At 50.4% G+C, this 15,569-nt stretch overlaps 2 protein-coding genes across 2 annotated transcripts; one reads left to right on the top strand and one right to left on the bottom strand.

Annotated features, from left to right (window-relative positions):
* Positions 1-4,533: 4,533 nt before the first annotated feature.
* Positions 4,534-6,003, top strand: ACET3X_006366 (uncharacterized protein; the record flags this gene model as incomplete). Its single annotated transcript, XM_069452570.1, has 1 exon — positions 4,534-6,003. The coding sequence occupies one exon, from the start codon at positions 4,534-4,536 to the stop codon at positions 6,001-6,003; it is 1,470 nt and encodes a 489-aa protein (XP_069306726.1).
* A 1,296-nt stretch (positions 6,004-7,299) lies between these two features.
* Positions 7,300-10,647, bottom strand: ACET3X_006365 (uncharacterized protein; the record flags this gene model as incomplete). Its single annotated transcript, XM_069452569.1, has 4 exons — positions 7,300-7,320; positions 7,370-7,898; positions 7,945-10,372; positions 10,422-10,647. 4 exons carry the CDS (start codon positions 10,645-10,647, stop codon positions 7,300-7,302), a joined length of 3,204 nt encoding a protein of 1,067 aa, XP_069306725.1.
* Positions 10,648-15,569: the final 4,922 nt, after the last annotated feature.

Below are 15,569 nucleotides of genomic sequence, written 5' to 3'. Positions count from 1 at the left end.
CATCTACTCTAGCATGACACCAAAAGAGTGGGATGAAGTCAACCGTCGCCCTAACTGGTTGAAATCACGATTGGCCTATGGGGAGTACAACAAGGTGTGGAAGTTGAACAACCCGACTAAGGAATGGGCAAACAGCGTCCCTGAGACATCGGACTTCAGACCTCAAAAGACGAGCGTTAGGTTCTTGATAGTCTCAACTCGCGAGTCTTGGAAGACGAAGATCTTTGGCACGCTTGTCGATACCTCTGCGCCCCCTCAGTACAAGAGGCTAAAACAACAGTTAGAAAAGACCGACAAGAGGCATACTAAGAAGAGGGCGGCGTTGAGAGCACAGCTGAGCCTGTGCGCCAAGACGCATATGGACACTTCACGATTGCCTGCGCTTGATGGTCTCGGCCCTTGGCAGGCTCGTCGCATGCAAATATGGACAGACGACAAAGGTGTGAGGGTCGAGGTGTGGTTGGTCACATTCGTTGGTTGCGCTGCAATAATCATGGTCGACGAGCTGCATACCGCCCCGGGTACAAAAACTCAAACCTACACCCACATCATCGACCCCATTTTGGACTACAGGCCCAATGATCATCGTACTGGTATAGTAGGTCAGACGGGCACAGCTCTCACGAACGGGGTCGACCTGGTGTTAGGATTCGCCGACCACGTGATCCAGCGGTTAGTACAAAAGCAGTCCACCGATCCAGGCGCCAAAGCTTTAGCCAATTTGAAAGGGGTAGATTGTACTGCAGTGTGGAGAAAGCTCCTCAATAGCTACAAGAAGTATCACGACGGGATGCAGCGTTGTAAAACCGAGAAGGAAAAGAACAAAGTACAGTCCGCGCTCGACAAGCAACTCCAGTCCGGCGAGATCAAGGACATGCTGAACAATTTTCGGGACATGGTTCGGTGGTGTTTCATAATGCGCGACACCGACAGTCTGGATCCCTGGCGCAAACCCCTCAACGTTGTCACAGCAAAGCTTACTGTCAACTTCACGTATCTGCAGCACGATGCGTGTTACTTCGCTAACGTGGAACAAGAAGAGTCTCGCGTGCTAGCCGCGGTCAAACAGCATTACGAGAAGGAAGTGGAGGCCTGGGAAGACCAAGGGGGAGAGAGCAGCAAGAAGTCCAAGCCCACCATGCCCCCAGGCGCAGTCGCAGACTCCGAGGCCTACCGCATTGCGCGACATGTCAGCATCTTTCCTAACCTTATGGCCGCAATCAACAATTGGGATGCCGACCAGCTTATCGGAGATCGGATCCTCGACCCTCACCGCAGTCTCAGTAATAACAACGAAAACCTCCGCACAGCTCTTGTGAACAGCGACACAATTCGACACTCATTCATCTGGGACATTGCATTGGAGGCTTGCAAGGGCTCAGCCAAGGTCGCATACATTCACAAGACGTTGGAAGAGCTACGCAACAAGAAGACGACCATTCCCCATCCCCGTCCTCGCGCACACCAAGGAGAAACCCTAGAGTACAGAGCCAAGTACGTCGTACTCGCGAGCTCGACATTGTCACGTGCTCTGATCTACGCTTACATCTGCCAAACGTTTGGAGAGAAACACGTTGTTCATGCCTACAACGCCGTGACACGGGACAAGGAAGTACCCAAGTGGAAGAAGGTCTGGGATGAGGGGGGCGGCAAGGTCGACGATGGCGTCTATATTCTCGTGGGTGCAACGGGCGCGATGTGTCAGTCAATATCGCTTACAGAGGGCAACATCTTGCATGGTCTTGAGCCTCAGAGTAACGCGCATATTGCTGAACAGGCTGCGAAACGCCAACATCGCATTAATACGAGGTTCGCCGAAGTCTTCGTTGAATGGCTGACAACTACTGCCCCTCAAGGATGCCGAGACACCATTGACATGAGGATAGTCAAGAACCTCCAAGCTAAAGGCTATTTTCAGAGCACGATAAAGGCGCAAGACTGAGATACTTTGAAGGAATGACTGCCCGGAAATCGCGGAGACATACTGTAACTTTCTCAAGTAGTCTGTAGTACAAAATCGATCCCATGACTCAATACCGATATAGGCGCACCAGACTAACATAGAGTAACGCTGTACGTATTGCCTACTGCTGCCACTGTAGGAAGCCTAGAAAGTTGCCTCTGTTAGCAATAGCAAGTTACTGCTGTACCTAGGTAACGTTGTGAGTGGAAGCGCTGCTGTCAGCCTGACTTGCGGGCGCGTGGTCTTCCGAGTCAGGCCGAATGCAACCTACCACACTAAATACTACTCCATGCTTCGCAACCGCTTCGCAATGTGCCCTCGCTAGCAACCAACCGTTGCGGCAACTTGCGTCCCAAGCCATATCGCAACCGCTTCGCAACGTGCCCTCGCTAGCAACCAACCGTTGCGGCAACTTGCGTCCCAAGCCATATCGCAACCGCTTCGCAACGTGCCCTCGCTAGCAACCAACCGTTGCGGCAACTTGCGTCCCAAGCCATATCGCAACCGCTTCGCAACGTGCCCTCGCTAGCAACCAACCGTTGCGGCAACTTGCGTCCCAAGCCATATCGCAACCGCTTCGCAACGTGCCCTCGCTAGCAACCAACCGTTGCGGCAACTTGCGTCCCAAGCCATATCGCAACCGCTTCGCAACGTGCCCTCGCTAGCAACCAACCGTTGCGGCAACTTGCTTCCCAAGCCATATCGTGATCTAATGACATAGTTTTGTACGACGGCTTACGCCGAAAAGTCAGACATGGATGCGATACAGGCTCTAGCTGCAGCCTATAGGGTATATAAGCTCTCGGCGGTACAGCCACCTACTGCACTGAAATACGAGCTAGACCAGGGACAGGACTTCAACAAGAATGCGATTCGGAACACGGTGCTGTGCAACACCAAGGCGTTTGCAGATTCCAATGAAGCGAATCTACCAAAGCGAGAATCGGAGACTGAACAGCAGCATCACGACAGGATTGCACGCCGCATTTCAGGAGAATCAAACTAGGGCGATCGACTCGTTCGTGGAAGATCTGAGGAACCAGTGGCCAAGGCAGAGTCCCAGCGTGCCGTCCAGGACTGAGTATACTGCCTACCTCGACGTTTTCTCTACAGCGACAACCATTAGGAATCAGTTTGTTCATTGGTTCAACAACCGTCTGTTCATGCAGCAGACTTGTCAACAATCAAGCCAGCTTGATCGCTATCAAGCTGGGGCATCAAGCTGGCGTATCAATCAAGCTAAGCTAGAGTAGAGGTATAAATCAATTAAGCCAAGCTACTATAAGCTAGCTTGATTGTTTGGCTTGATTGGCTTGATAGAATTAATACTCTATAAAGAAGGTTAAAGTAAGTAAGTAAGGTCACGTGGTGATAAGATCACGTGGTGATAAGATTATATAAGGATACCCCTACACTATCCCCTTTTAAGCTTCTTGAAAGGGGGATTAATTTTGTTAAGCTAATCAAGCTAAACAAGCCAAGCTTATTAATTTTAACCATCAAGCCAATCAAGCTAAGCTGAGGTAGAGGTACCCACTAATCAAGCTAAGCTGGGGCACCCAGCTTGATTGGCTTGATTGTTGACAACTCTGTCATGCAGTACCTTGGACAGTCCAGAGAGTTGCCCAAAAGGTGTTAGTAGGTGTATGAAGCCATACCGTGGTCTCTGCGTAACTTGCCCTCGCTGGCAACCAACCGTTGCGGCAACTTGCGTCCCAAGCCATATCGCAACCTTGCAGCTGGAACATTCGGACGCTTTAACTACCTTAGGGCTGGCGCTCCAACCTTCTTCACGCTGCACCTCTAAAGGCAAATACTAGTGTTATATTATTTGGAACTGCGCTCTTAGATGTACGAGGCAGAGCGACCCTCCCTATCTAGGACTACCTCTTTGAGATCTTTCGTGTCTTCAACAACTAAACTTTAGTATTCAATATTATATAAGAATAGCACTCTAAAAAGAGAAATAACATGTATTCTACACTCAAGGACGCGACCTCTTCTGGGATTAGGGACCGTACTCTACCTTGTTAGTCGGTGCGACTATATGCCGCACCTTGCCGGCACGCCCTGGCCCCCTGCTTTCCATGCCACGTCTTCTTTTCTCTGCTGTTATTCTTACTACTTTTCTACCCACACACTAATCGCTGGCTTAGAGCGTCAGCCTTGGTTCTAAAATGGATCAGTTACAGCTCGATAGTGACCATTGTCAGGATAAACACAGCGGAAGAGGCTTTCCTGCACAGTGGGACGCTACAGTCGCTAACAACTTAGCATACAGCCCACCTAACCCGTCCTACAGCAGATTTCTTGCGCGTCGTCTCGCAGAACCATGCCGTGTACCAGGCGATGTACGATACGCGGGATGGATCGTTCCAGAAGTAGGCGACGACGAAGCGTGCAAGCCGGTTTTCATAGCCCACTCGACACTAGATGCGATATGGCTGCTGAAAGAGACGCTGGGTGCCAGCACACTTGACGCAGAAAATTGGGGGCGTCTCACAAGCGCTGCTATGGACTTTGCTAGTAGTAAGTCTCTAGAGCCTAGAAACTTAACTACAGCGCGGCTAATGACGCCAACGGAAGGCATCGCGGAGGACCGCATGGCTATAGACTCAGACAAGGACGATAGCATACCGCCATCAGCACAGAGGGCTACAGGCGACCTTGTGCCGTACCGTAAACGTCCAGCCTCCTCATCGCCTATTCGCAGCGAGATCCGTGCCAACAGCTTAAACCGCCTAGCAATACAGGAGGACAGCGCGGACGAATCGACGGCTAGGGCTAGCGAAGTCAACACTATGACAGTACACGCTGGCAAAGACACAGCTAGAGCGGAGGGGGGACACGAGCGCGGAACAAGCGACGAGGACAGCGAAAACCAGAGTGCGACGACGCCTCTATCCGTAAAGAGGTCCGCAACAGTTACAAACAAGAATCGTCTTGCAGAGCTACGGCGTACAAGAAAGCTAGAAAGATCGCGTGTAATAAAGCTCGAGGCGATAGGCTTAAAGGAACCGCCTGAGAAGATGCCTGCGCAGGAACGTATGGCGTACGGCAGCATTGCGCCAGACGATGAGCCGACGATCTCTTGGATCTTCAAGCAAAAAGTCGCGGAAGATGCTGATTTCTATACAGCCTCGCCAACACCCTACTATACTGCCTGCAGCATGCTAGCAAAAGCGCGTGCTTTTGGAAATGCAACCTCGCAGTACAGCGCTGCGCAGTTCCTGCATAATTGGCGGAAACAGGGCACGCCGTTCTTGGTAAAACCAGTAGATCGTTATGTTCTTACCCAGACGCAAATGTCGCAGTCAGTGGATAGTAGCGCAACACTTCATACTGATGCCGACAATGCATTCTGCTTTGCCTGGGACATGTGCACACGGTACGAGACGATGCTTGCAGCTGTAAACATTGGCACTCGCTGGGCTTTCGCTTTGCTAGGGAAGGCGTACGCTCGCAAGGTCGACGAAATCCAGGTCGCTGATCGTCTAGCCAGTAACGACAGAACTCGCAACAGGTACGGGAAGGGCCAGGCACGAACAGAGGCTATCACATATTTGGTCCATCTGGTTTGCCAATCACCATCTAAATCTGACCACGCAGCCTTTCGTTACCGCCTAAAGCGAGCGACACGATGGTTCGACATAGTTCAAGCTCTAGGCTGGGGATCGCTGCTGCTCATACCCCACGAAGAGGTCTCAAACCATTGGCTCGAGCGTGTGCTGCGGAAGAACCAGCGCGATGTTTTTCTTGAGCTAGTGAAGCGCGAACGGCCGGAAATTTGCACGGCAAGCAGGGCCCTCGAAGCCTGGCTAGGGCCGGATGGAATTACTGGTGCGCCGATTGCTGGAAAGGAGAGGCTTAGCATTGAAGCGAATGCGCTAGCTACGGCGGTGGGGTTAACAGAGATTCCAGACAGCGAAGCCGAAGATGACACTGATTCTGACGCATCGGAAAGTATCCCGGCATCGCCGGCGCCATTGCGACAGATGTCGGTACTTGAATTATTCTGTCCTGTAAGCCCTATAGGTTGAACAATAAACCGGGTTACCTGACGACCCTGAACTATGCGCTGCGGAAAAAGAGTGATGGGCTCGAAGAGCACAATGCTGAGCTTCTAGCGACACTCTACGGAAGTAGTGAGGTAGACGAGAGTTGCTAGTCATAGCGGTGCTTATTAGCAGGTGGGGTGTATGCGTCCGTGTTGCGGAAGCTTGCCAATTTAGTGTTAGGCTAGGTCTGTCGTCTAAGTCACCGGCTGTACCGTGGCTCTCGACGATTACAGCCTGCTAGGAAGCTGCTGTCGTATTGCGATACAGATAAGTCAACAACACCGCAGGCTACAAATCTACAAATAACTACAAAGAAGAGCGAAACACATAGCGGCTTCCTCTCTTTTCCTTAAAGGTTGCCGCGCAAGGTGCTATTACCTTTGCCTGCGGAGAATAGTAACAGGATGCCTCTACACTGTGCTACTTCAGCCACTAATGCAATGTAGACTTCGCAGGCTCTATTCTCTAGTGCCTGCGTCTTTTTACTATTACGTTAATTATGTAAATAGTAGAGAAGAGACACAGTTAAGATTAAGAAACGGATTACATGCGACAACGATAGTACGGTTAATATTGGGGTTGGTGTTTTTCTGAATTTACAGTTAATACGAAATATTTTAAAAAATCATAACACTACGTAACGTGTATTAATCTCTTCAAAAGCTGTATAGGATAGAAGATGTATATAGTATATACGTGTTTTATAGGAGAGAAGATGTAAAATTATAGTGGAAGCTATAATAGCTTACTCTACACTGGGGACTCCTGTATAATAGTATGACATCGGTCAACCCATGCATAATCAGAACTACCAAACACGCATTGAATAAAACCTTTAGCATCGCTCCGTAGTCGCATTAACTCTGTACGTCTCTTCTCAAGAACGGAATCATAGTTGATCGCTATGTCGCTGTTCCTTGGGGAGTCTCGACGCCCACTAGTAACCCGAATCCATTGCAGTTGTCGAAGGAAGCGGTTGTTGCAACCTTTGTGCTCTACCCCAGATAGTACTATGTTAGCAATGCTTCTTACTTGGGAAAAGGGCCTCTCTTAGGGAAGTCTTACCAATCTTCTTCGTCATCTCCCGTACCGAAAGCACCCAACCATCGTCTTCCTCCGACGGGAAGTAATCTGGTCGAAGAGACCAGAGCATTCTTGTTACCAAGGCGGCCGCAAACATTTCAGAGTTCTTGGTTGGTCCTTTGGAAAACTCAGTCGCATTCACCGCTACAGTAGGGGTAGCTGAAGAGGATGCAAGGGTTAACACCAACATGAGCATTAGATCGCATTTTGGCTGACCTAAGCACTCGATGAGGCACTGACGTGCTCTGTGGTAGTGTTCACGAACCTTCTGATTCATGCCGGACTTTGAGAACTGGCCGTCCAACTGCTGAAAACCTTTTTCAACTAGCGGCGGGATGGCGTTAAAAGGGATTTGGCAACCAAAGTCGATAGTACTCTTTGTTTGCGAGCGCCGCTTTGCTTGGTGTACTGCCTCAATCGCTGCCCGCTTGAGGCTGCCCGGTCTCGCCGCTATAGCGGATGGGGCCGGAACGTTACCGACTAGCCGCGTCATTCTCCGGTAGCTCAATCGGCCATGGTATGAACCAGGCACACAGTCAATGCGGCACGCCGCTAGAGCTGACATTATGGCGCTGATCCAGTATTCCTCCTTCATCGCCTTGGCCCTGGCGTGTTGCACGGCAGCGCGTAACACAGTGAACCAGCTCGCGTTCTTTGAAAAGAGGTAGCTACTAGATTGGCCATGGCTGTTAACACACTCCCAGTAGAGCTCTTGCGCAAAGTCGCGTCGCGTCTGGCTTCTCAAACCCGAAGTCGCTTCTGGATAAAAGACAGGAAAGATCGACTCGTACTCCCTGTACTGTGTTAGCGGCTGATATTTGAAACGCTAATTGCACGAACCCTGCAGAGAAGGGGTGCTCGCTTTCAGCCCAACGCGTCACCTGCTCTTGCGCCTCCTGTCGTGCCTGCAGTGTTGTTAGGCTTACGCTTTGAGCATTGCCCCGTCCGCCCTTGTTCAGAGCGCGATAGAATTGGTGTGTTACGAAAGCGATTGTCTGCGGCTTCCACATCTCTTCGAGCACCTCTACTAGGAACTCTTCTGCGCCACGAGGCCCTTTACCTGTGAGCCCACCAAGCTCACGGAACCATACCTCGCTGTGACAATAAGCGGCAACCTGGGGCCCATAGTGGTGGCGAATGGAAGCAACGTGCATCATAATAGGTCGTCCATTGTCCATGCGCGGCCAACGCACTAGGTTAGCATGGCCACTGCCTTGCAGATTGAGCATGTTGGGGTCGATAAACGGCCACCCACCCTGCTCAATGCTTTCTATGGTGCAGAGAGGCCCGAGCACTGAGCCCACTAAAGACCGGGGGAACCCAGTAAAGCAGTAGCTGCCAAGGCGATCGAATGCGGCCACACCTTCCGCTAGGGCAAAAGGCAGCCCTTTAGAGCCAGCAGCCTTGAAGCGACGATAAAACTCGTCTGATGCGTGCGCGAACAGACTAGCAAAGGAGGAGAGAACCTTTGGAAAGATGCGTTCTTTGAACGCGAAGAGGACATCAATGTAGGTAGGTTGTTCCAGCGAGAAGTACCGGATTAGCTGGAGGATAGGTTGAAGCACTGTCGCAAAATTCCGTTGACCGTCAGCTAACTGCGACACCTGCACAGACAGAACTTGCTCCATCCTAAACGCGTACAGTTCTTCCTTTATAGCGGCTTTAATCCGCTGTTGCTCGCGAGCGAACGGTTGGGAAGACGTAGGGTTATCAGGAGTCTGTTCGCCTCGCAATTTCCGCAGTAAACGCTGCCGCTTCGCCGCTACCCGAGGGTTTAGGTTGCCATCCTGATCTGGCAGCGTCAGGGCAGCCGTGGCAATGCCCTTGGTAGCAAGTAAGTTGCCGGGGCTATGGCGTATAGTTCGCTTAATGTTGGAGTACGCCTGAAAATAACCACTAGTCAACACGCTCGCACCGTTGTTCTGATAGCTCATGTTGTCCTCCATTACAGCGAGCACGTTGTCGCGTAGGAATGCTGGGGGCTGCGCGGAGGAGAAGTTGCCGTACGATGGATGGAAGGCAAGAGGGTAGAAGGTAAAGTCGCGCGGGTGTTGGTATTGGCGAACAACGTTGTTGCGATTGGCAAGGAGGCAGCGCGCAGGTGCGAGAATGACACCGACGTCATTAGAGGCGTTAGGGAGGTTGGAAGATGCTATTGAGTGGATGTCGACCGCTAGCGCGTAGGAGACCGTCTCAATGCTCTCCAGTCTATACTTGTCCTCTAGTGCGCGTAGAAGATCCTGTGTGTAGTTATCAAACGGCTGTTGATGGTCGTGCGGCGGGGGAATTGGATCGCCTGTTTGTGTACCGCTCTGTGGGGGCGTAGCCCCCTCTGCGCCGCCTTCGGACCTAGCCGCCGCGTCTTCAGAGTTAGATAAATCATTCTGAGAGTTTGGTAAATCATTCCCAGAGTTTGACAAATCATTCCCAGAATCAGACGTCTCGCTATCAGAGTCAGACGTCTCGTCATCAGAGTCAGACGTCTCGTCATCAGAGTCAGACGTCTCGTCATCAGGGCGCAACCGGGTTTCCTTAGGCAGACTATTGAGTTGCTCAGTAGACAACTCAATTGGAAGGTTCTGCCCGTAGTCATACGCATGGAACGCTGGCAGGTTCTCAGTCCAGAACGGATCCTGCGTGTTCTTGCGCACGTACTCTGGCCACCCTTCCATGAACTGCTCCTGGAACGTTTCCCACTTGACGATTGAGATCGATTGCGACTGGGGTCCATCCAATTTCCAAGAAGCCTCAACACCCTCTCCAAGTAATACGCCTGTAAGGAAGACTTTCTTAATGTACGACGTAAGGAACAGGGCATGGGAGGGTTTGAGAGCGCTGTGCTCAGACGCCTTCTCGCGGCGTTTGCGACGTTCGCTGCCTGACAGAAGAGGGTCTACTGTGCTATCGACAGGGTGCATAACAATAAACCAAGATTCGCGCGTTCCACCCTTTGCAAGACGGAAGGTACGATGCTCCATATCAAACGACAGTCCGTGGCTGTGTTTAGCGCTGTATGGAGCTCGCCAGTGTTTAAAGCTGATTGTTACGTGGTCGAAGAACGTAGAGAACTTCACAATGGGTTGGAGCGGCCGGCCGATGATAATGATAAGGTCGAGGTGGAACTCAGGGATAAATTTGTCCTCAGGCTTGGCTGGTCGGGACCCAACGCGCCTCGATCCGTAGTCTATCGTGTATCGCTTCTGCAGCATTCCAATAGCCTTACTGCCGTTAAATTCGGGGCTGTCTATCATCTTGATAAATCCCTTCACTACTACGTAGTTACTATATGCGTACAAGTAGGATGCTCTTAAACTCACCAGGTAGTCGGTGGTCACCTCCGCTGTGGTCAATAGCCCAGGTAAGTTGATTATTCGCTATTGCGTCTTCGTCCCCAAGGCTGCTCTCGTGGTATTCTTCTCCATCATGCTCGTCAGGTTCTCTATCGTGCTCATCAGGTTGCACATCTTGGTACAGGCCGTCCTCCTCTCCAGCACTGCTGTTATCGTAATCGCTATCGTTTTGTTGTGCAAGATCTAAAGACATGATGATAAGAACAGTATTATATAAAATAGTACGTTGGCTAAGGGCTGAGGATCTTGTAGGGTAGATCGATAGATGATGATCGAGAATCACAATATCCAGTGCAGAGGAAAGAGGAGAGGAACAGTGTCTATTGGGTTAGGGCTAGGGTCAGATACGGATTACTTCCTCCAAGCCCCTCGTTGTTTCTGTCGAGTCTTTTCGCTTGGAGAAGCACTGCCCTCTACAGCTACCTGGTCGCCAAGGGTGTGTTTCTTACGGTGTTTCTTTCGGGTCTTTTCGCTTAGAGAAGCACTGCCCTTTACAGCTACCTGGTCGCTAAGGGTGCGTTTCTGACGGTGTTTCTCTCGGGCTGCAGCAAGGTCGCTTAGACTCAAGTCCTCAATCCCCCTGTTTTGAACTTTGGTCTGCTGGGATGCCTTGGGTATGCGCGGCTCAGTTGAGGGGTGAGAAATTAGCTCTGGGGTAAGCTGGTCCGAACTCGACCGTGCTGAAACGCTACGTGCCGCTTCAGAGACTGTCAGATTGAGCTCTCTCTCTCTGCTAGACTCGGCGTTAGAGTGCCTTGCGGGCAGCGGAACCTCTTGACTTGTATTATCAGAGTCTTCTAGAGTGTGTCTAGACATCCATTCAGTGATTGCGACCTGAATTGTCTCTAGCAAGTCGTTTGCTGCCCTAGTAGACTGGAGCGCAGGTTCGTTGACGACTTCAGGGACCTGACAGATAGCATCACACGCGATTTGTGCGATTGTAGGCGTTCGCGCTATGTAGGTATCGCTTTGAATTAGGCACGCCAAGTGCTTGTTGTGCAAGGTTGGCCCTGTGAAACTGGTCACAATTGACAGCAGTTCTCTCCACACCTTATGCTGGAAGCGTGCGCCGTAGTTCTTGATCTCTGCACTTGGGTACTCGTCAATATAGCGGTCTAGTATAGAGCTTGTGAATGCTTCCGCATTTTGCTGTACGTGTTGCAGTACTTCTTGTTGGAGGTCAAGAGATTTTTGATCAGCCTGGCCGGCATGCCTGCTCTGCAGCACGGGCACTAGATACTTCCGCAGTGCGGGTTTGTTGTTGTCGCTGTCAGACACCTTGGCGGATCCGCTGTTTACCCATTGGCTGACGTGGGTCATAATACTCCTCATAAGCTTCCCCTCTTTCTTCGGGGTTTTTAAGAGAGCGAGGATGTTTGTGTACGTGTGTGTGGGCTTTGAAAGTACAGTGGAGTATAGCGCATGGTAGGCCTCATTGCTTAGAGTTGGGAAGAAGCCCTGCCGGCGCGTATGGGAAGGGCCAGGATCCTTGTCTAACTCCTCGCCAGGGTAGAACAGGTCTTGTACGTCATGGGGACTTCGTGCCTGGGGCAGGCTAGCTAGCGTGTTCCAGTCTGCTAAACTGGCGTCAACCCCATACTGCTTTCGAATAGATGTAGAGATGCGAAGTACGTTCTCAAACGCAGCGAACCAATGCTAGACAGTAGATTAGCAAGACAGGTCAGAGTATTTCGGCGGCGGGTTACACATACGTCATCTATCCGACAACTAGCCATCCACTCAAAAGTGGAGAGATTAAACGTTGCCTGCCCAATTGCGGTAGAACACCAACGCGTAAGCAGGGGCTGCCAGTTTTGATTTCTCCACAGGGTAACTAGCCGCCGTATTGGGAACTTGACGCGGCTACTAAGCTGAAGATGCTCTCTCATCTCTTTCTCAACTGACTTGCTTGAGCCTTGAAAGAGATTGGCGTTTGTGCAGAACAGGCTGGTTAACTCGGACCATATCTGGCCATGATTGTCAGGGAGCGTAATATCGGCCCGATTCGCCCGAAGTTTAACACGAGTGTCTGGTGGTAGCGTGTCTAAAAAGGTTAGGGGCTGTTGTTCACAGTACGCGCGTTAAGGGGCACCCGCCTTTATCGTAGATGCGGCACACCCACCACCTCTCCTCTTCTCCTAACTGCCGAAGGCGAAGATACTCTTTGAATGCCTCTACACGATGGTGACCCGTAATAAGTTCCGCTGTCCCTCCAGTCACGCTTTTCCAGCTCTTGAACGACGGCCATTCCAATCCTTCCTTATCCGCAAACGTGGCAGAAGTAACTGTGCTCTGAGCTGGCAATTCCACCTTCAGATGATGAAGCATCTGCTCTACGTGTTCCTTAGAACAGGCAATCTGCAGTTGGTGGCTAGGGTCTCGTCGAAGAATACCAGTTTCGTTAAAGATCTCGCAGAGGCGGCGCTGGTGTGCTGTGTCAATAGACCTATTGACACCAAAACTCCATTCTGCGCTAAGCGCATCGATTGGAAACTTCGCTATAGCGAGTAGGTATGGCGCAGCTTGTTCGTGGATAGGAGTTGTCTCTTCAATCTCTGGATCATTCGTACGCTGCCGTTTGCTGTTTTTGGTTAAAACGTTTGCTAGAGGGCGCTTCATTGCAACGTTGTTAGAAAGAACACAGAAACTAAGGTAAGTGGAAAAGAGATAAGAGAAGGTAAGAAAGCAATAGAGAGGTACTACACAAGGTATAAGTAGGCGAGAAGCCGTCTATTCTTGCATAGGCCGCTGTAAGTCTAGCGGTGAGTGTTAGTCACTCTCGCCCCCAAGGGCAGCACCTTACGGCAATCCGCGGCTACTATCTCGCCCCTGGGGGCAGCACTCTACGCCTACTATCTCGCCCCCGGGGGCAGCACTCTACGGCTACTATCTCGCCCCCGGGGGCAGCACTCTACGGCTACTATCTCGCCCCCGGGGGCAGCACTCTACGCCTACTATCTCGCCCCCAGGGGCAGCAACTTGCCGCAACCCGCGCCTACTATCTCGCCCCTGGGGGCAGCACTCTACGGCTACTATCTCGCCCCCGGGGGCAGCACTCTACGGCTACTATCTCGCCCCTGGGGGCAGCACTCTACGGCTACTATCTCGCCCCCGGGGGCAGCAACTTGTAGTAACTTGCAGCAACCCGCGCCTACTATCTCGCCCCTGGGGGCAGCACTCTACGCCTACTATCTCGCCCCTGGGGGCAGTAACTTGCAGCAACTTGCAGCAACCCGCGCCTACTATCTCGCCCCTGGGGGCAGCACTCTACGGCTACTATCTCGCCCCCGGGGGCAGCACTCTACGGCTACTATCTCGCCCCTAGGGGCAGCACTCTACGCCTACTATCTCGCCCCTAGGGGCAGCACTCTACAGCTACTATCTCGCCCCTGGGGGCAGCACTCTACGGCTACTATCTCGCCCCTGGGGGCAGCACTCCACGGCTACTATCTCGCCCCTGGGGGCAGCACTCTACGGCTACTATCTCGCCCCCGGGGGTAGCACTCTACGGCTACTATCTCGCCCCCGGGGGCAGCACTCTATGCCTACTATCTCGCCCCGGGGGCAGCACTCTACGCCTACTATCTCGCCCCTGGGGGCAGCAACTTACAGCACTCTACATCTACTATCTAGATACTACTATACGCACCATCTACGAAGAGTAGACAGGCGGAGGTGCAATTTCACTCATTAGATCTACAGACACAGCATTTCACCAAGCATAACGACAGTAACATTAGCGCTACGTGTACGCCTACTATCTCGCCCCTAGGGGCAGCAACTTACAGCAACTTGCCGCAACCCGCGCCTACTATCTCGCCCCTGGGGGCAGCACTCTACGGCTACTATCTCGCCCCCGGGGGTAGTAACTTACAGCAACTTGCCGCAACCCGCGCCTACTATCTCGCCCCTGGGGGCAGCACTCTACGGCTACTATCTCGCCCCCGGGGGTAGCACTCTACGGCTACTATCTCGCCCCTAAGGGTAGTACTCTATAGATACTATCTTACCCCTAGGGGTAGACCCCTATAGCTACTATCCTACCTCTAACCCTATACTAGTAGTACTGTTTACCTCTATAGTATAAGTAGGTAAGGAGCTATCTATTCTTAGATAGTCTACTATAAGTCTAGTAGCTAGTATTAATTACGCTTACCCCTAGGGGTAGTACCTTATAGTAATCTATAACTACTATCTTACCCTTAAGGGTAGTACTCTACGCCTACTATCTTACCCCTAGGGGTAGTAACTTATAGTACTCTATATCTACTATCTAGATACTACTATACGTATTATCTAAGAAGAGTAAATAGGTAAAGGTATAATTTTACTTATTAGATCTATAGATATAGTATTTTACTAAGTATAATAATAGTAATATTAGTACTATATATATACCTACTATCTTACCTTTAAGGGTAGTAACTTATAGTAACTTATAGTAATCTATAGCTACTATCTTACTCTTAAGGGTAGTACTCTATAGCTACTCTCTTACCCTTAGGGGTAGTAACTTACTATAACCTACGCCTACTATCTTACCCCTAGGGGTAGTACTCTACACCTACTATCTTACCCCTAGGGGTAGTAATCTATAGCTACTATCTTACTCTTAAGGGTAGTACTCTATAGCTACTCTCTTACCTCTAACCTTATACTAGTTATACTATTTACCTCTATAGTATAAGTAATTAGGGTTATCTAGTCTAAGTTACTATCTTAGATTAAAGACCTTCTAATTTTAGATTCTAGAGAGGCTTAAGTAAAGATCCTCTATAATTATATTTAGATTCTAATTATAAAGCCCTTCTTATCTATATTATAGATATACTACAGCTTAACATTATATTAATTAAGTTTATTACGTAGAAGTATAAAGTAGAGCTTATACTTTAGTTCTAAATTAGCTCTATAGCGTTTACGATCTATTATAGTAACTAGTTTAGTTTAAGAAGATTAGGGTAGCGCTAAACAAAGCGATTAACCTAATAGTAACTAAGCTCTTTCTAGGTAAGCTGTAAAGTAAATCTTCGTACTATATCTCTACTTAGTAGTAATCCTTACTTACTAATTTAATTAATATATTGTATAAGCTTAATTTCCTGTTATAGGTAG

This window comes from Alternaria dauci, chromosome 5 (genome assembly GCF_042100115.1).
Source record: "Alternaria dauci strain A2016 chromosome 5, whole genome shotgun sequence".
Taxonomy (NCBI): domain Eukaryota; kingdom Fungi; phylum Ascomycota; class Dothideomycetes; order Pleosporales; family Pleosporaceae; genus Alternaria; species Alternaria dauci.
Note: the sequence above shows the minus strand (reverse complement) of the source record. Positions and strands in the feature narration are given on the sequence as shown.